This window comes from Bufo gargarizans, chromosome 8, assembly GCF_014858855.1.
Source record: "Bufo gargarizans isolate SCDJY-AF-19 chromosome 8, ASM1485885v1, whole genome shotgun sequence".
Lineage (NCBI taxonomy): Eukaryota > Metazoa > Chordata > Amphibia > Anura > Bufonidae > Bufo > Bufo gargarizans.
In genome coordinates, this window is record NC_058087.1 from 113997418 (window position 1) to 114022751 (window position 25334).

At 45.9% G+C, this 25334-nt stretch overlaps 1 protein-coding gene across 2 annotated transcripts in view; it reads right to left on the reverse strand.

Moving 5' to 3' along the window:
* Positions 1 to 22380, reverse strand: part of FSCN1 (fascin actin-bundling protein 1) — an 84634-nt gene extending 62254 nt beyond the window's left edge. For both annotated transcript variants that reach the window (XM_044304134.1, XM_044304133.1), the window contains exon 1: positions 21494 to 22380. In XM_044304134.1, coding sequence (XP_044160069.1) covers positions 21494 to 22298 — 805 coding nt within the window. In that variant the 5' untranslated portion in view covers positions 22299 to 22380. The remainder of the gene's footprint in view (positions 1 to 21493) is intronic.
* Between the last annotated feature and the right edge of the window lie 2954 nt (positions 22381 to 25334).

Below are 25334 nucleotides of genomic sequence, written 5' to 3' on the forward strand. Positions count from 1 at the left end.
TACACTAACACTATTTAACTAATAAAATTCTATATTATATAACAGTTGTCTCACAGAAAAGAATAAGTAGTGGTTGGAGAAAAGTGGATATGCAAGCTATACAGACTAAGGCCTCTTGCACACAAACGTCCCCCCCCCCCCCCCCCATTTCTGGAACCATTCACTTCAATGGGTCCGCAAAAACAGAAGATACTCCGTATGCATTCAGTTTCATTATTTCCATTCAAAAATGGAACGGGTCCTAATATTACCCACAAAGCACGTTCCGTGGCTCCATTCAAGTCAATGGTTCCACACAAAAAAGGAATGCATCCGTATCCGTTCAGTTTTTTGCTGAACCATCTATTAAATATTTTACACGGCAGGGCACAGAAGGAAAAGGAATGCCATACGGTTTTTGGAAGGCAAATTTTGCTAGACTGGTTTTTTTGACACCATGTCCCATTTGAAGCCCCCAATGCACCCCTAGAGTAGAAACCCCATAAAAGTGACCCCATTTTAGAAACTACGGGATAGGGTGGCAGTTTTGTTGGTACTATTTTAGGGTACATATTTTTGGTTGCTCTATATTACACTTTTGAGGCAAGGTAACAAGAAATAGCTGTTTTGACGCATTTTATTTTTTGTTATTTACAACATTCATCTGACAGGTTAGACCATGTGTTTTTTTTTATGCAGGATGTCACAGACGCGACAATACCAAATACTTTTTTTGGTTGTTTCAGTTTTACATAACAAAGTGTATATGTATAAGCCATAGTTTTATATATTTTTGGGGCGACTGTCTTATGTAGAGGCTAATTTTTATTCGGAATGAGATGACTATTTGATTGGCACTATTTTGTGGTGCGCATGACTTTTTAATCGCTTACTATTACACTTTGTGATGTAAGGTGACAATTGCTTTTTTTTTTTTTTAACACTTTTTATTACGGTATTCAACTGACGGGTTAGGTAATGTGATATTTTTATAGAGCAGGTTATTACAGAGGCGGTGATACCTAATATGTATACTTTTTTTTTTATTTATGCAAGTTTTACACAACAGCTTAAAAAAAAAAAAAAAAAATGATGTTTTAGTGTCTCCATATTCTGAGCCATAGTTTTTTTATTTTTGGGTGATTGTCTTAGGTAGCGGCTGATTTTTTGCGGGATGAGGCGACAGATTGGTACTATTTTGGTGGGCATACGCCTTTTTGATCACTTGCTGTTGTACTTTTAGTGATGTAAGGTGACAAAAAAAAGTTTCTTTTTTAGCACAGTTTTTATTTTTTACGGTGTTCATCTGAGGGGTTAGGTCACACTTTGGGACTTCAGCTTTTGGGGGTCTGATCCCCTTTACAATGCATTCAAATACTTCTGTATTGGAATACATTGGCTGTATGAGTAATACTGTGTGTATTACTCATACAGCTTCCGGCCTGTGAGATCCAGGGGGCTGGATCTCACAGGCTCTTCACAGGGAAGCAGCCCCGATGCCTAAGGAAGGCATTGGGCTGCCTTCCACTCCGTCGGGTCCCCAATACAGCAAAACGGCCACAGCACTCGCCCTCCGAACCACCCGTAAACACCGCAAACCGCAGGTCTGAATTGACTCAGCATTGTCGCAGAGTGTCTTCTGAATGCTTTTAGCAGGCACTCTGTTCCGATCACTGCGCGCCGGTGATAGCAAATACACAATGACGTACCGGTACCTCATGTGTCCCCATCAGGTTAAACCAGACCGCAAAATACAGAACACATCATACGGTCGTGTGCAAGAGGCCTAAATCAGATACAGTGGATATAAAAAGTCTACACAACCCTGTTAAAAATATCAGGTTTCTGTGATGTAAAAATAAAAAAAAATAATGATACATCATTTCAGAACTTTTTCCACCTTTAATGTGACCTATAAACTGTACAACTCAATTGAAAAACAAACTGAAATTTTTTAGGTAGAGGGAAGAAAAAATAAAAATATGGTTGCTTAAGTGTGCACATCCTTAAACTAATACTTTGTTGAACCACCGTTTGATTTTATTACAGCACTCAGGTCTTTTGGGGTATGAGTCTACAGCGCTCCAGACAAAAAAAAAAAAAAAGGAGGCATTGGCTCCCAACCTGAAAAATTTAGGAGCCAAATTACATTTTTAGTCGCCAAATTTAAAATACATAAATATAGCTGGGATGCTCAGGAGCATGGGGTTTTCTAAGCTACAGCCCACACAGTTAAAGGGGTTGTGCACTCATTTCCATGACCTGTCAGACTAGCCAGATTCGCATTGGTAATCCGTGTGCTCTCTGCATCTGTATGTCTGTTCCACGGCCCCCCCAAAAAATATAGAACATGTCCTATTCTTGTCCGCGCTACGGACGTTCAGTAAAAACGCAGTTGTGTGCATGAGCCCTTACAAAAGGGTGACATTTGCAACATAAATTGACATGATGTAGATTTTCCTGTGGAAAGCGTCTGCAGAGAGTGGATGAGATTTATTAAAGGTTAAAAAGGGAACCTGTCACCAGTTTTATGGTGTCCCAACTAAAGGCACCATAAATAAGTGGCTGATTCTCTTAGCAAAATGCTGGGTCAACTTTCTTTAATTGACCCAGTCAATCTGCCAACATCTTGTATTGAAAAGCTCCAGCTGATGATTAGTCCTGAATATTCATGAGCTCCTGACTCTCCCAGGAACTGCTGCTGATTGACAGTTATTTTCCATATGAATCAGCAGCAGGTGGTCAGGGGAGTGGCTATAGCTCTGAATTAAATAAACGCTAGACTCGAATCAGCTCATTAGCCTGCGGCATGTGGCATCTTTGTGTGTATATTATGAGGTAACCATCTGTCACACCAGTAAGTGAATACATCTAAGGTACTTTTTAGTAGTTAATTGTATATAATTAGATTATAATCAAAATATCCACATCACAGGTTCCCTTTAAGTAAACTTTCCTAAAAGCCCTAAAATGTATTTTCGCAATGTCCTGCAGGAAGACTGTTGCGCTCATTACAGGAACAGGCGCCAGTGTCAGATCAGGCCTGGCGGAAGCACATCGCTGCCCCTGCCCGCTCCATAAAGCCTGCGTCTCCTGTACTGACAGGTGATGCAGAGATTTAAGAAAAAGCGCTTTTTGGCATCAGTTATTTTTTTTTTTAACACACTGGCCTAGATTTACTTATCCTGTAGATGGCGTGAATTTAGACCGGCGGCCCAGACCTGCACCAGATCTATCACGGGGGTCAGGCTATAGAATAAATCTGGTGCAGGCAGAGACCCTTAAGGGTCCATTCACATGTCCATAAGTGTCTTGTGGATCCGCAAAACATACAAAAACTGCACAATGTGAACCAGCCCTAAAAGGAGATTTTTTGACTTGCTGGCACTGACCTATTAGATTCTGCCTCTCCGAAATGACCGATAAAAATAGAATGAAGTGAAGATTTGTGCGGTTCCCCAGCACCCGTGGCAAATATCCCCAGCACCCATGGTACTATAAGTACCACAGAGCCTGGCGCGAGCCTAGCTAATCACATGTGAAATCTGACTGACTGTACAACCCCCGCTAGTCGCCCGGCAGCAGAAAATGTGCCACTTATCTGTGACCACTCCAGCTCCCTCACCTTCACACAAGTGCCCCTGATAGGCTGCAGTATACGGTCACTATCAGCGCTGTTCATCAAAACGCCCGCCATCCTAAGCCACGCCCACCCATCGTCGACAGCCTATCGCAATGCATGAGTGTCAGATTAGCCAATCAGTGAGCAGAATCAAAAGTCTTTCGCCTGCATGTGCCCGGACACCTGATTGGAGGATGAGGTTTATTGCTATTCCAGGCTGGTGATTGAGATTGGATGTGTGAAGTGCAATGTTTACTCGACCTGGAGTAGCAAGATGGGCACGACTGAAAAAGCATGTGGAGCTCAGAAGCTTTGCCCTCGAAGTGTTGAAAATAAAAACATACAGAAAAAACAAGATGTGGGAACCCAAGCCACGCCCACCCTCTATGCCGGGTAGTGCGAGGGGCGGATCTTCACCCAGCAGACGTCTGCAGCATGTGTCTTTCTTAAAGAGGCAGACCAGACGAGGGTCTTAGGCGCATTTCGGTCGCCATCTGGAGCCCTGGTCTATCAGCAAGGCACATTTTGACTTTGCAAGATTTGCCCTCCAAGACCAGTTTTCTTCTCGTCTTTTCATCAATTTTGGAGGGACGTCCACTTGATGATGACTGTCTTCACTGTGTTCCATAGTATATCTTATGCCTTGGAAATTCTTCTGTACCCTTCTCCTGACTGATACCTTTTAACAATAGTGGACCATGGCTTTTGCTGTGGGATGCAACTAAAAATTTCAGGAAAGACCAACTAGAGCAGCTGAACTTTATTTGGGGTTAATCAGAGGCACTATAAAATGATGGCAGATGTATGCTGACTCCTATTTAAAATTATTTTGAATGCGGTTGTTTAATTCTGAACACAGCTACATCACCAGTTATAAGAGGGTGTGCACACTTCTGCAACCACATTATTTTAGTTTTCTGTTTTCTTCCCTACACCTAAAAGATTTCTGTTTGTTTTTCAATTGAGCGGTACAGTTTGTAGGTCTTTTTTTTACATCAGAGAAACCTGACATTTTAACAGGGGTGTGTAGACTTTATATCCACTGTATATACGATGGTAAAACTACAGGGTACATCATGGATGAAATTAAATTAATACTCAATGGATGAGTGGTAGATTGTGAAATACTCCTGCATGCACAGGTCAGGTTTTTCAGGTCAAGTTTCGCAGTGGTAAATCCTATCTTTCCTTATCCCCCTTTTGGAACACACCCTGCATCTTTTTTGGGTCCTTCCCTTCCTTGCTGTCTGGGGGACTTGACCTGGAAAATCTTGCCCTGGTACGACACGGGCACCATGACTTCCAGAAGTACTGGGACCCTCCCCAGCCTGGGTTTGAAAAATTGGGGCCTTGATAACCACCTCTTGGAACTGAAGGAAAGTTCCTGTGTGGCCTGCAGATTGAAATAGCAGGTACGCATTGCACATTGCCATCTGTACAATGTGTACGGCCAGCTTTTTGTGCTTTCGTTTTTCGTGTGGCACTATAGGGCTTCAGAAGTTTTTCTGAAAAGATCAACCCCTCCCATGTGCCTGTTGCAGCTTAGGATACAAACTCGTTTGGGGGACAGTGGTAGTGGTACAGGGGCAGGGATGCTGGTGTTAGTGTGAATGGTTGTCCGTACAAGGACATCCCTCTTGTCCTTGTACTTAACCACCAGCATGTTCTCACGGAGGAGAGCGCTGCTTTCACCCATTCTCAGTGGTTGCCCTACCAGGGATCTAGGGAGGCCTCATTGATTTTTTTTTGTGCACCATGCCGCAAGCCACAGTACCTCTGGCAGTTAGGGGTATGCAGGTATAGTTATCCACATAGAGGTGGTAACCCTTATCCAGCTGTGGGTGCAGAAAGTCCAGCACAATCTTCCCACTAACTCCTAGGATAGGGGGGCATTCTGGGCGTTCTATCCTGGAATCTTTCTCTTTGTAAATGCGGAACTTGTGAGTGTATCTGGAGCTACTCTCACAAAGTTTGTATAACTTTATGCCATACCTTGCCCATTTGCTAGGCAGGTATTGGCAGAATCTAATCCTCCCTTTGTAGACGAGTCCCTATTAGGGTCCATTCACACGTCCGTTTTTTCTTTCCTGATCTGTTCCGTTTTTTCAGGAACAGATCTGGACCAGATCTGGACCCATTTATTTTCAATGGGTCCTGAAAAAAAACAGACAGCACAATGTCAGATTTTTTTCAGGACCCATTGAAAATGAATGGGTCCAGATCTGGTCCAGATCTGTTCCTGAAAAAACGGAACAGATCAGGAAAGAAAAAACGGACGTGTGAATGGACCCTTACTCTTTACAGACTTTATCTGAGCTGTACACCTCATCAAACTTGGTGTTAAAGTGGTCATTGACAGGCCTAACTTCGAACAGACGGCCAAATGTTGGGTCGTTTTGGGGTGGGCACTGAATTGTCATTGTAGTGTAGGAATTTCCTAATCGACTCAAGTCGCTTCCAGGTCATGATGTTACTGTAAATTGGAGTCTGGTAGAAAATGTCCGAACTCCAATATTACCTAACATTTGGCTTCTTTACAACGCCCATATGCAGCAGAAGTCCCCAAAACATCATCTCTGCTGCACTTACTGGGGTCCAACCTAGAGGTCTAGCGTACGGCGATGTAGGGTTCTGATCAATACATTTTTAGACGCATAAATTGGTTTGGGCCACCATTAAACTTACAAAATCTTCAGAGAAGATTTATAAAAATAAAATAAAAAAGGTTTCTGTGAAGCCCGCACAGTTTATCTGAATTCCCGAGTTGCCCACAAACTCAGGAATTTGGGGCTGATAATAGTCAGGCGGTGGGGTCCATAAGGCTTCACTCTGGAGGGGTGCCTCCGATGCTACCCTGGGGCACCTTCTAGAGGGTCCTTCATTAGCAGATGAGGGGGTAGAGGAGTGGAGGAAAGTGGAATCCTCTCAGTATCGGAGGCAAGGATTGCGTATGCCCCTTCAGCTGAGTAGACGGGATGAACTGGACATTTTTATTTTATTGTGTTGCGACGTGTGAAATGTGTAAACCTTTATTTAGTGTGAGGGGTGTGTATGTAGTGTTTTCACACATGAAGGGGCTTTAACAAATTTGAAATTAAATTTAGAAGTAAAAAAAGATATTTGCAGTATAAATTGAGCAGTAATGGACACTGATTGGTGCTCAGTGGTTGCAGAACACACGTACACAGATGGTGCGTTCGTGCAAAAACCTAAACTGACACTAACTGAAAGTTCTCTCTCTATATTACACTCACTGGTAATCCGGTTTCCTGGAAGTCTCCATGACAGCACATCCTGAGATTGACTTCCTCTGATAGGACTGAAAAAAAAATAAAAAAAAAATATAAAATAAAATAAAAATAATAATTATGTTTAAAAACCCCCACGGCACAAGGAAAAAGAGGGGTAGAACATACATTAAAGTGAAATTATCAACAAAAAAGGGTGGAAATATATGTACTGTCATGGAGACCTCAAGGAAACCAGATTACCGGTGAGTGTAATACTCATTTCCCCAGTCTTCGCCATGACAGCACATCCTGTGGGGGGGGGGGGGGGGGGGGCAACAACAGCACCTAGGACCTTGCGTCCAGAGGCCATGTCCTCATAATGCTAGGTGAAGTTAAGAGCCCTCTTCAAGTGGCCGCTCTGCAAATTTGTTCTAAAGACACAGAGGCTCTCTCGGCCCAGGAAGTAGACACGGATCTTACTGAATGGGCTCTGAGGGACGGCGGAGCTTCTTTACCGGAGGCTCTACAGGCCTCAGAAATGGCACACCTAATCCAGCGGGATATAGAGCTTTTTGCTGCTTGAAATCTTGTTTCCTGCTCGTTTTTGGGGTTGGCACAAAATGAGGGAATAACAATGTCTTGTGACCTGTGGAAAGTAGGAACCACCTTAGGGAGAAAATTGGGATCTAATTTGAATACAAGCTTATCTTCAAAACACTCTCTAAGGAAGGGCTCCTGGAGAGAAAGCCTGAAGCTCACAATTTTTTTTTGCAGAGAATATTGTCACTAAGAAAATGGTCTTAAGAGTAAGCTAACTTAATAGTCGGAGTCTAGAGGCTCAAAATGGGGAATCTGAGAAACTTGCAAGAACAGTATTCAGGTTCCATGGAGAGACCATATTTTTAATTCTGGGTTTCAATATATCAGCCGCTTTTAAAAACCTAGACACCTGCGAGACAGCAAACTAGAGTTTTTGCAATACCAAAACTTTTGATTAGATACCATAAAAAAAAAAAAAAAAAAAGGATTGCAAAACACCTGCATTACTTATTTTTCAAAAAGTGCCAAATCGCTGTTCATTTTTTGCTTCTGTTCTAGCGTTCACCTTCACCGCATAGATTTTTTAAAAATATCTAATAGTTTAGACTTTTCAGGCGTGATGATGCGATATGTTTATTGTCTATATATTTTATATTGGGAAAGGGGGTGATTTCCACTTTGTGTTTTTTTTTGTTTTTTTTTTCATTTTTATAACCATTTCCCCCCTTAGGGGCTAGACCAGGGATCTTTTGATCCCTTGTTCTATTCACCCTAATAGATCTCCATTAGGGTGAATAGGACTTCACATTCTCCCTGCTGCTCTGTGCACACAGTATCAGGGAGCGGACTATGGCAGCCAGGGCTTCAGTAGCGTCCTGGCTGCCATGGTAACCGGTCAGAGCCCCAGGATTACACTGCTGGGGCTCCGATTAGGAACTGCCACCAATGAGGGGGGAGGGGACCCTGTGGCCACTGCCACCAATGATTTTAATACTGGGGGAGAGGGGGGCGGGGCACACTGCGCCACCAATGATAATTAACCCTTAATACAGGAGGCGGGTACTGGCAGAAGATCAGCGGCAGTTAACCCCTCAGGTGCTGCACATGAGGGGTTAACTGCGGTTGATCGCATCTCCCTGTCAGAGGCAGGGTGCCGGCTATGCGATTCTGCTGACGTCACCCGCCTCCTGTATTAAAAGTTAAAGAGTACTTTTGATGAGCAGGCTACACTGTGCCCCCATTACAGTCTCCTGCTCCGTATGCTAATTACTACTATCAGAGCAATAGGCAGGAGACATCAGCTTCTCTCCTGGGCGTTCCTTCTCCCTGCTGTGACGTTCTGTGCTGCGATTGGACAGCGCTACAGCAGGGAGAAGAAACGCCCAGGAGAGAAGCTGATGTCTCCTGCCTATTGCTCTGATAATAGTAATTAGCATACGGAGCAGAACACAGTAATGGGGGCACAGGGGGGCGAACAGCGCGGTGCCCAAGAATAACAGTAAGTGCAGGGAGATCCCTGGGCGCCGCTCTATGTAGCCTGGTAACTTAAAGTCTGGACCCATTTAAAGTCCTGCTATGCGGCGGCATGGGGGGGGGGGGGGGGGGGGAGACTGCTTCCTTCTCTCCTGTGCTGCTGAGGGAACATGAGTGCGCCAACAACAACAACAACAACAGAAATCCCGCTATTGTATCGATACCGGGACAAAAGTATCGATTGGGTATCGAAATTTCGATACCCGCAACAACCCTACCTCAAAGTGTTATATAGGGAACCTAAATGTGGAAACCTGTACCTTAAGGGTATTCGGGGGGAGACCCATATCCAAACCGTCCGGGAGAAATTAAAGGATGCACATTTTTTCCAAACCTTAAGATGTGTCAGAGGTATTGGATTTTCTACTGAGCAAAAGGGCATTTACAACACTCTGTGATAGACTTAGACCTAAGAGGATGGAATGCTCAGTAACCAGGCTGGCCGCTTGAGAAGACTGGGGTTTGGATGAGAGATTTGACCCTGCATTAGTAGATCTTAACATTTGGGATCATCAGGATTGGGAGAAAGGCGTAAACCAGTCCCAACGTCCAGTCCTGGGTGAAGGCATCTACTGCCACACAGGGATCCCTTGGATTGAGCGAGAAGTAATGCAGTACTTTGTAGTTTATTCTTGAGGCAAAAAGATAGACTCGGAACGATCCATTGATTTTGGATCCTCTGAAAGGCCGACTGGGATGGGGACCACTCGGAATTGTCAAAGTGGACTAGTACATGACAGTTCTTGGATTGGGCCAGAGTTGCTTTGAGGCCTTCCCATATAGCTTGAAGTTCTTTGCAGTTGGACAACATCCTCCTCTGATCTTTGGACCAAGTCCCCTGAAAGGAACCTGTGGCAGTAAGTGCACCCCAGCCCCAGGAACTGGCGTCTGTTGTCAACGATAGCACTTCCTCCTGGCTCCAGATTCCGGTCTCTGAGCCACCACTGTAAGGAGGACTTTACCTCTGGTTACGGACATCCTCTGGTCTATAGGGTTAACTGAGATCTGTTCCATTTCCTGAGGCTGAGGTCCTGTAGAGGCCTCATGTGGAATTGGGCCCAGGCAACAGCTGGAATGCAAATAGATAAGCCATTAAGATTTTAGGTTGCCTGATCGAACAAAACGGGCTTTGTTAATTATTGGATCCCCAACTTTAGCTCCTGGACCTTTGGAGATGGAAGAAAGGATTTTTGGAGGACAGAATCCAGTAAGTTGCCAAAAAATATTCTTTGATGGTTTGGGATAAGATTGGATTTCTCCCAGTTGACCATCCAGCCCAGGTTCTGAAGGCGAGAGAGGACCACCTGAAGATGAGCTTGTAGGAGATCCGATATTTCTGCTGTAACTAACAGATTGCCCATATATGGAATAAGAAATATTACCTTTTGGCTTCTCGCATCTTCTCCAAGAATATGGCAGAAGATATTCCGAAAGGGAGACAGTTGAATTGAAAGTGATGAAACCAGATATTTTCTAGATAGGGGATGGATTGGGAAATTAGGCGTCCTTGAGGTCCATTGTGGCCATCATAGCCCTCTTTTTCATGAGTGTCACGGCGGATTTGACAGTTTCCATTTTGAACTTGCAATAGGTTATGGGTCTGTTTAGTGGCTTCAGATTTATAATTGCCCCTAGGCATAATAATTCACCTATGCCTTCGGACAAAGGACCTCTGAGGCCAGGGGAGTTGGGTTATCATGAATTTTTGTGGGGTGGGGGAGAGAATCCAACTCTATAGCATAAATGTTTTTTACTATACTGATTAAATATGGGTCTGTGTGATGATTTGCACCCAGGAATTTATGAAGGAGCCAAGTCTTCCCCAACACGAATGGAGTCATTGCTTGGAAGAGGAGGAGGAAGGATCTCCCTTGTTGGGGCCAACTAGAAAATTCCTTCTTTTACCGCCCTTTGCATAGCTCAACCTTCCCGATTTTCCCTCATCTGATCTGGTATCCTGCCATCTATTTTTGGATCTGACTTCGGGAAAACCTTTCTTGTGGTCTGTAGCATTTTCTAAGATCTGATCCAGATCAGGGCCGAACACACACTGCCCATGGAATGGTAAGGATAGCAATTTGTTTTTAGACGTCATATCACTGGACCAGGCCTTCAACCACAGGACTCTTCTGATGGTGTTAGAGAGTACTGCTGTATGGGCAGAAAGTCTTACAGACTGAATGCGGAGGCATCTGCCAGCAAATTAGTGGCCTTTCTAAGCAGGGGAAGGCTGTCCAAGATCTGCTCTCTTGGGTTCTTGTTAAAGGGCTTCTGTCACCCCCCCCCCCCCCAAACACCAATTTTCAGTTTTGGAGGACGAGGACGCTCACTGGCCCTGTCAATCAAGTGGAGGAGGGGGCGTTTTTTCAGACAGAGGATGCAGCGACTTCCAGCAAGTCCACCTAACTTGCTGGTAGTAAAGAAATTTACATATCACTAAAGTCTGATTTTTACTGAAATTACACTACAGCCCGAGGTAAGAGGGGTATATATATCGAATCTGTAAACATTAGCAAATATATTAAGTCCAAAACTGAAAATAGGTGTTTGGGGGGGGGGGGGGGGGGGGTGACAGAAGCCGTTTAAGTGAAGCTCTAATTGCTCTAGCCACACATGTCGCCGCCACTCCAGGTTCTAAAAGGGTGGCCGTAGCTTCCCACTTTTTTTTTTTTTTTTTTTTTTTTTTTAAAAGGAGGCTTTCTGCCTTTCATATCCCATTTTGCTCTCTCCCCCAAAACCCCAAATATTTCCTTCTGAACAGATCTGGGCTTCCTGTGAAGCTCCATTCAGATTGCGACTCTTATGGCTTTGATTAGCTCCTCAATATCCTCAGGATTAAAAAGGATTTTTTTTATATTAGTTATCTTCATCGGATTCTTGACATTTTTCCAAGCTCTCAGGATCCAATAGTTTAGGATTCACAGAATCGGAATCACTTCCCACATATACAAGATCTCTAGAAGAACCCGGTCTATGGGGAGGGGGGAGGGGGGAGGGAGGGTCCCAGGCAGCTAGGGCAGATTGAACGTTCACTTTAACTATGGACTGAATATCCTCCAGCAGACTAGATTAGGACTTGACAGACGCGGTACACTCCTTGCATAAAGTTTTAGACCCAGAGGAAGGTAGATGTTTAGAACAGAGACCACACTTCCTGGGTTTAACCTTGGCAAAAGAGGAAGACTCCTTTTCTCCCTGCAACATACAAGGGAGAGAAGGGTCAACCACTACAGGTAAGTATAACAAAGGAGGGTGCCTGAAACAAGCTACTCACAGGACCCAGGGTAGTGGGGGGGGGGGGGGGGGGGCTCAGATACAGAGCAAATGGTGGTAGGGGCACTCATGTTTCCAGTTCCTGTCCACAGGAACGCCAGAGACTGCAGGCAGGGTGAAAATGCTGAGCGCCATGTTGGGACCAGCATTGCCCTCTTTAAACACTAGCCATGTGCCAGCCACGCGCCGTCATGACGCAAGCCACGCCCCCTCGGCATCTGACGTCATCACCCGGCGGCTGGAGGGAAACGCGTCCTAGCGTCGCTTCAGCCGCCTTTCCACTCCGCATTAAGCCCTCCTGGACTGTCGCCGGAGGAAGCTTAGCCAGGGCCACCATACAATAAAGGGGGACCGGGTGCAAACACAGGAGGAGGGAAGAGCCAGAACGCACCACCGGTTTGTAGAGCAAGATGATCCAGGTATCGAATTAGGAGAGAGACACACACACACACACACACACTTCCTTGACAGGACAAGAAAAAACACTGGCGATGAGGGGAAGGGGTGGGGGTTTTAAACCTCTTTTTTCCTGTCCTATCAGAGGAAGTCAATTTTCAGGACGCGATGTTATGGAGACAACTGGGAAAATAGAGATATACACTGTATTTTTCGCTTTATAAGACTTTAGGAGGTTTAAAGAGGACCTTTCACTCTTATACAAACTAAAAACTATCTGTGGGCAGAGCGGCGCCCAGGGGTCCCTCTGCACTTACTAGTATGCCTGGGCGCCGCTCCGTTTGCCCGGTATAGGCTCCGGTGTCTCAGCTCCGTCTGTTGTATTGGACTGATTTTTTGTAGGAGGCGTGTGCTGGCCAATGAGCTGTGCGCTGCGATTGGCCAGTGCTGCAGCAAGGGACACGCCTCCAACAAAAAAAAAAAAACAGTCCAGTACAACAGACGAAGCTGAGACACCAGAGCCTATAACGGGCGAACGGAGCGGCGCCCAGGCATACTAGTAAGTGCAGGGGGACCCCTGGGCGCCGCTCTGCCCACAGATAGTTTTTAGTTTGTATACGAGTGAAAGGTCCTCTTTAACCACAGGTTTATACCCCCCCTTTTTTACAAATCGGCACTTCACAACTTAACCGTTTTTTTGCTCGGTCATGCAACTTGACACCCAAATTAATTTTACCTCCTTTTCTTCTCACTAATAGAGCTTTCATTTGGTGGTATTTCATTGCTGCTGACATTTTTACTTTTTTTGTTATTAAATCGAAATTTAACGATTTTTTTTGCAAAAAAATGACATTTTTCACTTTCAGCTGTAAAATTTTGCAAAAAAAAAAAACTACATCCATATATAAATTTTTCGCTAAATTTATTGTTCTACATGTCTTGGGTAAAAAAATAAAATAAAAAAAAAAATAAAAAAAAAAATGGTTTGGGTAAAAGTTATAGCGTTTACAAACTATGGTACAAAAATGTGAATTTCCGCTTTTTGAAGCAGCTCTGACTTTCTGAGCACCTGTCATGTTTCCTGAGGTTCTACAATGCCCAGACAGTAGAAACCCCCCACAAATGACCCCATTTCGTAAAGTAGACACCCTAAGGTATTCACTAATGGGCATAGTGAGTTCATAGAACTTTTTATTTTTTGTCACAAGTTAGCGGAAAATGATTATTTATTTTTTATTTTTTTCTTACAAAGTCTCATATTCCACTAACTTGTGACAAAAAATAAAAACTTCCATGAACTCACTATGCCCATCACGAAATACCTTGGGGTGTCTTCTTTCCAAAATGGGGTCACTTGTGGGGAAGTTATACTGCCCTGGCATTCTAGGGCCCCTAATGTGTGGTTAGTAGTTTGAAATCAAAATGTGTAAAAAATGGCCTGTGAAATCCGAAAGGTGCTCTTTGGAATGTGTGCCCCTTTGCCCACCTAGGCGGCAAAGAAGTGACACACATCTGGTATCGCCGTACTCAGGAGAAGTTGGGGAATGTGTTTTGGGGTGTCATTTTACATATACCCATGCTGGGTGAGAGAAATATCTTGGCAAAAGACAACTTTTCCCATTTTTTTTATACAAAGTTGGCATTTGACCAAGATATTTATCTCACCCAGCATGGGTATATGTAAAATGACACCCCAAAACACATTGCCCAACTTCTCCTGAGTACGGCGATACCAGATGTGTGACACTTTTTTGCAGCCTAGGTGGGCAAAGGGGCCCACATTCCAAAGAGCACCTTTAGGATTTCACCGGTCATTTTTTACAGATTTTGATTTCAAACTACTTCGCACACATTAGGGCCCCTAAATTGCCAGGGCAGTATAACTACCCCACAAGTGACCCCATTTTGGAAAGAAGACACCCCAAGGTATTCCGTGAGGGGCATGGCGAGTTCCTGGAATTTTTTATTTTTTGTCACAAGTTAGTGGAATATGAGACTTTGTAAGAAAAAAAAAAAAAAAAAAACACACCACACCCCAAAACACATTGCCCAACTTCTCCTGAGTACGGCGATACCAGATGTGTGACACTTTTTTGCAGCCTAGATGCGCAAAGGGGCCCAAATTCCTTTTAGGGGGGCATTTTTTTAGACATTTGGATCCCAGACTTCTCACGGTTTCAGGCCCCTAAAATGCCAGGGCAGTATAAATACCCCACCCCACATGTGACCCCATTTTGGAAAGAAGACACCCCAAGGTACTCAATGAGGGGCATGGAGCGTTCATAAAAAAAAAAATTTGGGCACAAGTTAGAGGAAATTTTTTTTTTATTTTTTTTTTCTCACAAAGTCTCCCTTTCCGCTAACTTGGGACAAAAATGTCAATCTTTCATGGACTCAATATGCCCCTCACGGAATACCTTGGGGTGTCTTCTTTCCGAAATGGGGTCACATGTGGGGTATTTATACTGCCCTGGCTTTTTAGGGGCCCTAAAGAGTGAGAAGAAGTCTGGAATATAAATGTCTAAAAAATGTTACGCATTTGGATTCCGTGAGGGGTATGGTGAGTTCATGTGAGATTTTATTTTTTGACACAAGTTAGTGGAATATGAGACTTTGTAAGAAAAAATTAAATAAAAATATTTCCGCTAACTTGGGCCCAAAAGAATTCTGAATGGAGCCTTACAGGGGGGCGATCAATGACAGGGGGGTGATCAGGGAGTGTATATGGGGTGATCACCCCTCTGTCATTGATCACCCCTCTGTCATTGATCACCCCTCTGTCATTGATCACCCCTCTGTCATTGATCACCCCTCTGTCATTGATCACCCCTCTGTCATTGATCACCCCTCTGTCATTGATCACCCCTCTGTCATTGATCACCCCTCTAAAAGGCTCCATTCAGACGTCCATATGTTTTTACGGATACATAGATCGGAACCGCAAAACACATACAGACGTCTGAATGGAGCCTTACATGGGGGTGATCAATGACAGGGGGGTGATCAGGGAGTGTATATGGGGTGATCACCCCCCTGTCATTGATCACCCCCCTGTAAGGCTCCATTCAGACGTCCGTATGCGTTTCGCGGATCCGATCCATGGATGCGTGGATCCGTAAAACACATGCAGACGTCTGAATGGAGCCTTACAGGGGGGTGATCATCCCATATAGACTCCCTGATCACCCCCCCTGTAAGGCTCCATTGAGACGTCCGTATGCGTTTTACGGATCCGAACCATGGATGCGTGGATCTGTAAAACACATACGGGCGTCTGAATGGAGCCTGACAGGGGGGTGATCAATGACAGGGGGGTGATCAGGAAGTCTATATGGGTGATCACTCCCTTGTCATTGATCACCCCCCTGTAAGGCTCCATTCAGACGTCCGTGTGTTTTGCGGATCCGATCAATAGATGTGTAAAACACATACGGACATCTGAATGGAGCCTTACAGGGGGGTGATCAATGACAGGGGGTGATCACCCCCCTGTCACTGATCACCCCCTGTAAGGCTCCATTCAGACGTCCATATGCGTTTTGTGGATCCGTAAAAATCATACGGACGTCTGAATGAGCCTTACAGGGGGGTGATCAATGACAGGGGGTGATCAGGAAGTCTATATGGGTGATCACTCCTCTGTCATTGATCACCCCCCTGTAAGGCTCCATTCAGACGTCCGTATGCGTTTTGCGGATCCGATCCATGGATCCGTAAAAATCATACGGACGTCTGAATGGAGCCTTACAGGGGGGTGATCAGGGAGTCTATATGGGCTGATCAGTGGTTTATAAAGGGTTAATAAGTGACAGGGGGGTGTAGTGTAGTGTAGTGGTGTTTGGTGCTACTTTACACAGCTACCTGTGTCCTCTGGTGGTCGATCCAAACAAAAGGGACCACCAGAGGACCAGGTAGCAGGTATATTAGACGCTGTTATCAAAACAGCGTCTAATATACCTGTTAGGGGTTAAAAAAAAAAAAAAAAAAAAATATCACATCTCCAGCCTGCCAGCAAGCGATCGACGCTGGCAGGCTGGAGATCCACTCGCTTACCTTCCGTTCCTGTGTGCGCGCGTTCACAGGAAATCTCGGCTCACGCGAGATGACGCCTATTGGCGTTAGCGTAGCCTGGGAGAGCCGCCGCGATGACGCCTTTCGGCGTTAGCGCGGCGGCAAGTGGTTAAGGAGGAGGAAAATAAGAAAAAATATTTTTTAGCAGACCTCATATCAGACCCCCATAAATATCAGGACATCACATCAGCCCTTCATGTCAGAACCCCATAAGACGTTATATCAGCCCACATAGCGAGAGACACGCCCCCCCCCCCCAATCAGCCCACAGACCAGCTCAGATAGCGAGACCCCCATCAGACCTCAAATCAGCTTAAACGAAAAACCATGTCTTACCTTTCTCCACCTCCGGCAGAAGTCGCACTCCCCTGTCTTCCCGGACTGCGCTGCTCTGCTCGGTCACTGCATCCTGATGCTGTACGCAGTCGGGACAGTGCAGAGCCGGGCCCAGCAAGGAAGACCGGGCAGGGTAAATCTAACAAACGCTTGAGGTGCTTTGCTCCCCTCTCCCGGCACCCAATTCATACTAGTGAGCGCTTCTATAATAGAAACACTCACTAGTATTCGGTTTATAAGATGCACGGCCATCCCCGCCCCCCCCCCCCCCCCTCCGACTTTTGAGGGGGGAAAAAAGTGCATCTTATAAAGCGAAAAAATACAGTATCTCTCTCTCTCCTACTACCACTAACTGCTGATCGGTGCTCTGCAGCACGCACATATCGTGCGTGCAGCAACTGTAGTACAAAAATTCATTTGTGTTAAAAAGTGAACACTGGCTAAAAATTTTACATATATCCATCGCTATATCTATAGCTACATCTATTTAGATAAAAACCCCAACTACAATATTTTTTTTTTGTTTAAAAAGGCGGCGGAGGGTGGTTTAGGGATCGGGAACCAGGGTGGATAAAAATCTATGATTTTTAAATAAAAAAAAATTAAGTTTTGATTTAAATCAGATTTTTTTTTTTTTTTATATAAAATGCTTTTTGAGGAAACTATTACCATCCAAAGGTTATTCCATCATGAAAAAGATTTGTTGTTTGAATTATGTAGAATAAGGCTACTTTCACACTTGCGTTCGGGGCTCCGCTTGTGAGTTCCGTTCAAAGGCTCTCACAAGCGGCCCCGAACAGATCTGTACTGCCCCAATGCATTCTGAATGGATAAGGATCCGCTCAGAATGCATCAGTCTGGCAGCCGCTCAGCAGGCGGACACCCGAACGCAGCTTGCAGCGTTTTGGTGTCCGCCTGGCCGTGCGGATCCGTTCATAGTTACAATGGAAGTCAATGGGGACGAATCCGTCTGTCCTGGCTCCGCTTTGACACGGATTCGTTCATGTTTCTGCACATGCCCAGTAACTTCCTGTCCCTCCCCCTCATCGTCGGCCATTTTGGATCATCGACTTGGTGAGACTGGTAAGTGTATGAAGTTTTGTCTGTTTGTCTATCTTTCTTTTTTTTTACTATCTATTAGGGATCGACCGATTATCGGATTTACCGATATTATCGGCCGATATTCAGGATTTTGAACGCTATCGGCATTTATTTTGCCGATATTCCGATAGCGTATGGGGAACACAGATCACGCTGCTGACAGCGCTCTCCATGTTCCCTCAGCAGCAGCACAGGGGAGAAGGAAGCAGTGTCTCCTCCCCTTGTGCTGCTGCCAATGAAAGTACAGGGGACAAGAGGAGGGGAGGAGCTATGGCCACTGCGCCACCAATGAAGCTTAATCTCTTATTTATTCATATACAGGAGGCGGGGGCTGCAGGATCACATAGCCGGCTCCCGACCTCTATGAGCTGTAGCTGCAATCCGCGGTAGTTAACTCCTCAGGTGCCGAGGATCGCAGCTACTGCTCATAGAGGTCGGGAGTCGGCTATGTGATCCTGCAGCCCCCGCCTCCTGTATATGAATAAATAAGAGATTAAGCTTCATTGGTGGCGCAGTGCGCCCCCCCCCCCCCCCAAGCCCCCCAGTATTAGACATTGGTGGCGCAGTGCGCCCCCCCCCCCCCCTAAGCCCCCCAGTATTAAGCATTGATGGCGCCAGAATTTGAGTTCAGACAGGGCCAGCCAATCAACATGAAGAGGGGGCGTCTTTATGAGAGGAGGATGCGGCTGCTACCAGCAAGTAGCCGCCCTACTTGCTGGTAGACAGGTAATTTGCATATGATAAAAAAGTCCTTTTTTTTTTTTTTATCTACCGAACCAAAATGATTAATAAAATCACAGTATAGGGATTATAAGTAGGCCCAAAAAAAAAAAAATGTATGACTTTAGTGGGGTGACAGAAGTCCTTTAATAAAATTAGGGAGGGAAGGAAGGAAGGAAGGAAGGAAGGGAGGGAGGGACTCTATCCTGGTATGGAGCCCAAAAGGAGTGCGGACATGCTAGCGGCGATCTAGCCATGCATGTCCACATCTCTATAGGGTAAAAAGAGGTGACAGAATCCCTTTAAAAGGATATTTAGAGAAGCTCCACCAGCAAACTACTGGAGCCCAGCCTGTCAGTTACCAGCTGAACAGAAAGGAGTGAATCAATAAATCAATCAGGCTGGCTCACAGTATTTTTGCATACATAAGATTTATTATCCCAATAAAATATTAAACATAACCTAGTTTTATGTCAACATATCAACGTAAATATATATATATATATATATATATATATATATATATTATATATAGACGTATGCGTGAGCTCCGCATTGTATGCATCTATATATATTTACGCTGATATGTTGACATGAAACTAGGTTATGTTTAATATTTTATTGGGATAATAAATCTTATGTATGCAAAACGACTGTGAGCCAGCCTGATTGATTTAGAATCTCTTTAAAGCTATTGCCCTCAGGAGCTTCTACATCGCGCAGGCAGTCCGCGGTACTGAGCCTGCATGAGATTTCACATAGCGGAGGGGGGCGGTGGCAAAGAGTTCGGGTGTGGGCAGTTATGCTGGAAAAGGAGTCCTTGGGATCTAAAGGAAGGTGGGCTGGGCACTGTACGGGGAAGTTCCTGGGCTCCAGATTAGGATAACAACGCCCCTCTGGGCACATTGGACACTTATTTGCATAACAAAAAGTGGATTTTATCGCTAATGAAACAAAGAATTAAGACTACAGCAAGAAATAAGGTATTTTATTGTACATGGCAGTAGTAGCACCTTAAGTAGCACCTTCCAGCAAAAAATAAAATGCATGGTCTCATCCTATGGGTTTGTAAAAGAATGAAACCTAAAATATGTCCCTCAGGGTTTAACAACCAATATCAAAGTACCCCTAGGGCTATGCGGATGCTGCCGTTTTCTCTGCTGAAAGCATGAGACAAGTGCCAATACGCCACAGAGATATATGGACGGGGGAATTCTGCATTGCTACAATTTGCACAATGTATAATAAGGCTCCTTTCACACTTGCGCTCGTCGGTCCGCTCGTGAGCTCCGTTTGAAGGGGCTCACGAGCGGACCCGAACGCCTCCGTCCAGCCCTGATGCAGTCTGAATGGAGCGGATCCGCTCAGACTGCATCAGTCTGGCGGCGTTCAGCCTCCGCTCCGCTCGCCTCCGCACGGACAGGCGGACAGCTGAACGCTGCTTGCAGCGTTCGGGTGTCCGCCTGGCCGTGCGGATCCGTCCAGACTTACAATGTAAGTCAATGGGGACGGATCCATTTGAAGATGCCACAATATGGCTCAATCTTCAAGTGGATCCGTCCCCCATTGACTTTACATTGAAAGTCTGGACGGATCCGTCCGAGGCTATTTTCACACTTAGCTTTTTTTTGCCATTTTAATGCAGACAGATCCGTTCTGAACGGAGCCGATCGAACGCTAGTGTGAAAGTAGCCTAAGTTTGGTGCATTTTAAAATTCTAAACATTCACAAGACCATGTGAATTTCCACTCCTTTTTTAAGGGCCATTTTTAAACAATTTTGCTCACATTTTTAAAAAGCTGTGAAAAAAAATGCAGTTGAACGCTCGGTGACACTCGCTCCACACTGGTTGCCCAGGACAGGACCTGTGCCCCCAGCGTGATGATGTATTGTAAATACTGTTGCATCCAGTGATGAAGTTTGAGTTTTTTTTTTTGTTTTTTAACACTAGTGTACCCCTTTCTAACAGCTGTTAGGCTTTCACACTAGCGTTTTTTTGCGGATCCGTCATGGCTATGCAAAAACCCTTCCATTACAATACAACCGCATGCATCCGTCACGAACAGATCCGGTTGTATTATGTCTTCTATAGCCATGACAGATCCGTCTTGAACATCATTGAAAGTCAATGGGGGATGGATCCATTTTCTATTGTGCCAGAGAAAACGGATTCGTCCTCATTGACATACGTTTGGCTCCACTTTGTTTTGGTGTCTGCCTCCAGAGTGGAATGGTGACTGAACAGAGGAAAACTGATGCATTGTGAGCGTATCCTTTTCCATTCAGAATGCATTAGGGCAAGATTGATCCGTTTTGGACCGTTTGTGAGAGCCCTGAATGGATCTCTCAAACGGAAAGCTAAAATGCTAGTGTGAAAGTAGCCACATCCGTTCACTGCATTTCAGGAAAAATTCAGGACAGCTAGGAGTCCCGAGAATGAGACAGCGCCCTCATCATATGTGACTGATCAGCAGTTGGGAGGGAAGCAGGGTACCTCTGGATTTGGTCAGCCCTTTTCATGGGCTTATTATGGGTGGGGAGCAACAGCAGACAAAGACTCCATTCTCCACAGAGATCACTGATGGTACTAGACCTTAGCAGAAGAAAGCCTGAGCACACTCTCCACACCGCATCAGGCTCATAACATACAGCAGATAACGGGATGATGCGGATACAGGATCTTTTCACTCACCTTGCCGGGTGGAAACGTTCCGCCCGTTGCCAGCTGTGAGCACGACTTGCGGGCAGCTCCTCTCCAATACGAACAACTCATCCCTGCCAACCTTGCTGTTCTTACCGGCTTTCAACGTGCCGCTTGGTCCGGAGGGAGTTAAATAGCGGCCATCCCTAGCCCTGAAGGCAACTTTCCCCGCCGAAATGTCCAGAGTGTATTTGGTGTCGGGCCCCGGCTCACTGCTCAGACTTCCGTCCATAGCCAATAGGCGGTGGTCAGGGGTCTGGATGCTGTAGCGGTTCTCCTGGAAGAGGAGCGTGATGAGGGAGTCTAGACCCCAGGGCACATCCCGCTCTACCGACAGTTCTTCCCCACTGCCCCCCAAGTGAGCGTATCTTTTGCGAGTCACGCTAAATATGGTCACCTGGGGGTGCATGGCCAGATGAACAGCCCATTTCTCGGCTGATGATATAGAGGGCGAGAAACAGCTGATTCGGTCTTCCGAACCGCCTAGGTATCGGCCGTACACCTCAGACTGCAGCACCCAACGGCCATCACCCTGTGCGCTTACTAGGAAGCGGCACTCCGAGTCAGGGGCTTCGGTCTCGCCGGATACGCGTCCGTCCTTGTCCGCGGAGAGGTATCGGCCTAAGTGGCTCCGCAGCAGCACTGCCTCTTCACCCACGGGTTCCAGCAGCCACACTTGTTTCTTCTTAAGGCTGGAAGCTGAGGCGTTAATCTTGAAGCCGAACATCTCGGCAGTGAGATATTTATTGTTGCAGTTAATGAGCCCGAGCTGCAGGGATCCGGAGCCACTCATCATGGACTTGGGGTGAACCGTTATTTACGAAGAAAGAGAGAGCCGCTGTGCTGCTGTCCAGTTGGCGTCTGCAGCATTTAAACACTCTATTACCTCACTACCAGGGGCGGATACCTCAAATCTTGGGGGGGAAAACCAAGGGGTGGGGAGGGAGGAGACTACAGGACAATGGAAATCGGATGTCCTAGTGCACTGCAGCTGTATCCTGTCTGTGTGTGAGAGCGGCTGAGATTCTGGAGACAAAGCTTCCTATAACCAAATCCAAAAGCCATGCTTTATATACCTGTGATCTACTGTGTCCTGCTGAGCTGTATCTGACTCAGTATTCAGCCCCCTAAAATGTCAACAGCTTGTTTTTAAAAATGGGGCACTTATTTTAGACCATGTTTTAATCCAGTATTTTGCTTTTCAAAAACGAAGACACTTGGGGCAGGATGGTGGAATGGGGCTGCCAGACACCTCCATACACACACTATGTCCTGATGCTGTATGCGGTGAGGACACAAGTAGCCAGTGTCGGACTGGGGTACCTAGGGACCACCATTAAAATTTATTTTGGGGGCCCACCGTACGGATACATTCAAATATAATAAATAATCTAACAAGTTTTTTTATATGAACATAAGCTGGTTGAGGTGTTGTACATTGAATATATGTATGTAATGTACTAAATCTAATGTGTTATGTGCCACTTGTGCAGGGGGTGGGAGACTAGGGGCCCACCTTGCTCAGAGGCCCACCGGGGGATTCCCCTGTGGGCCAGTCCGAGCCTGCAGGTAGCTCCTGCACGGGTGGAAGAGGTCATGGGAGCGGTGAGTAAAGGCTCGTGCACACAAGCATGTGTGCCCTGTGTCCGTGCTATGGACTGTAAATAGCATGTGCACACTGTGGATGCAGACCCACTAACTTGAATGGGTCTGAGATCCATAAGAGACAGTCCGCACAGCAAAAAAAATTTTTATTTGCAATGCAGAGGCACAGACCGAAATCCCATGGTAGTGCTTCTGATCCATGCCTCCGCTCCTTATCTTGAGGATTGTGGACCCATTCAATACCTCCCAACTTTGTAAACATTCGCGTGACGCAGCTAATTTTTTTTTGCACTAGGCCACGCCTCTAACTCTGCCCAAAACATAACTGTACATCTAATCCCACCCAGTCCCCTTAATGCCCCCACATTATAATTATTCCCCCTTCATGCCACTGCACAGTATTTATGCCCACATTGTGTCTTCACAGAATTATACCCACATTGTGCCCCCCAGTAATATGCCCACATTGTGCCCAAAGTAATTTGCCCACATTGTGCCCAAAGTAATTTGCCCACATTGTGCCCAAAGTAGTTTGCCCACATTGTGCCCAAAGTAGTTTGCCCACATTGTGCCCAAAGTAGTTTGCCCACATTGTGCCCAAAGTAGTTTGCCCACATTGTGCCCAAAGTAATTTGCCCACATTGTGCCCAAAGTAATTTGCCCACATTGTGCCCAAAGTAATTTGCCCACATTGTGCCCAAAGTAATTTGCCCACATTGTGCCCAAAGTAATTTGCCCACATTGTGCCCAAAGTAATTTGCCCACATTGTGCCCAAAGTAATTTGCCCACATTGTGCCCAAAGTAATTTGCCCACATTGTGCCCAAAGTAATTTGCCCACATTGTGCCCAAAGTAATTTGCCCACATTGTGCCCAAAGTAATATGTCCAGTTATGTGCCCCCCAGTAATTTGCTCACATTGTGCCCCTCACAGAAAGTAAACACAGCGTACTAGCAGCAGCAGGACCTAGTCTGTGAAGGAGGTGGAGCCGAGGCTGACTGCCAGCTGCCCCGACAACCCCCCCTCAGACCAGAGGTGCGGAGAGATGGTGTTCCGGAATTTTCTGCTACCCACGTCACTTCCGGGAGTGACGTGGGAGGTGTGTCTCTCACCTCGGCTCCTCATTGGCTCTGCCGGCGCAGGCGCGGAGGATTCACCAGTAGCGTGATTGCACCGAAGGTAGCAGAAAATTCTGGCCCGGAATTTTCTGCTACCTTCGGCGCGTTTAAGCTACGGGTGAATCCTCCGCACCTGCGCCGACAAACCCCAGGCAGAGCCAATGAGGAGCCGAGGTGAGAGACACACCTCCCACGTCACTACCGGAAGCGACGAGGGTAGCAAAAAATTCCGGAACACCGGCAGGGTGTAGATATGATGAAGCATCAAAACTGCTTTATGAAACCATGAGAAGAGTACTTGCAACCGTCTCGCCATATATATATATATATTTTTTTTTTATGCTTAACACAAGATTTATTGAGAGCAAAACAAAAATCATAAATTACTGCTTAAACTGCTAAAAGTCGCAGGCAGAGTGGTACAGGAGAACTGCAGTATAAAGGAAGGCAATACTTAGGCCCCCTTCACACAGGCAATATTTCAGCACGGGTGCAATGCATGAGGTGAACGCATTGCACCCGCACTGAATCCGGACCCATTCAATTCTATGGGGCTGTGCACATGAGTGGTGATTTTCACGCATCACTTGTGCGTTGCGTGAAAATCGCAGCATGCTACTCTTTGTGCGTTTTCTACGCAACGCAGGCCCCATAGAAGTGAATGGGGTGCGTGAAAAATCGTATAGCATCCGCAAGCAAGTGCGGACGGGGACCCGATCTTTGTTATTTTCCCTTATAACATGGTTATAAGTAGGGATGAGCGAACTCGAACTGTATAGTTCGGGTTCGTACCGAATTTTGGGGTGTCCGTGACACGGACCCGAACCCGGACATTTTCGTAAAAGTCTGGGTTCGGGTTCGGTGTTCGTCGCTTTCTTGGCGCTTTTGTGACGCTTTCTTGGCGCTTTTTGAAAGGCTGCAAAGCAGCCAATCAACAAGCGTCATACTACTTGCCCCAAGAGGGCATCACAGCCATGCCTACTATTGGCATGGCTGTGATTGGCCAGAGCACCATGTGACCCAGCCTCTATTTAAGCTGGAGTCACATAGCGCCGCCCGTCACTCTGCTCTGATTAGCGTAGGGAGAGGTTGCAGCTGCGACAGTAGGG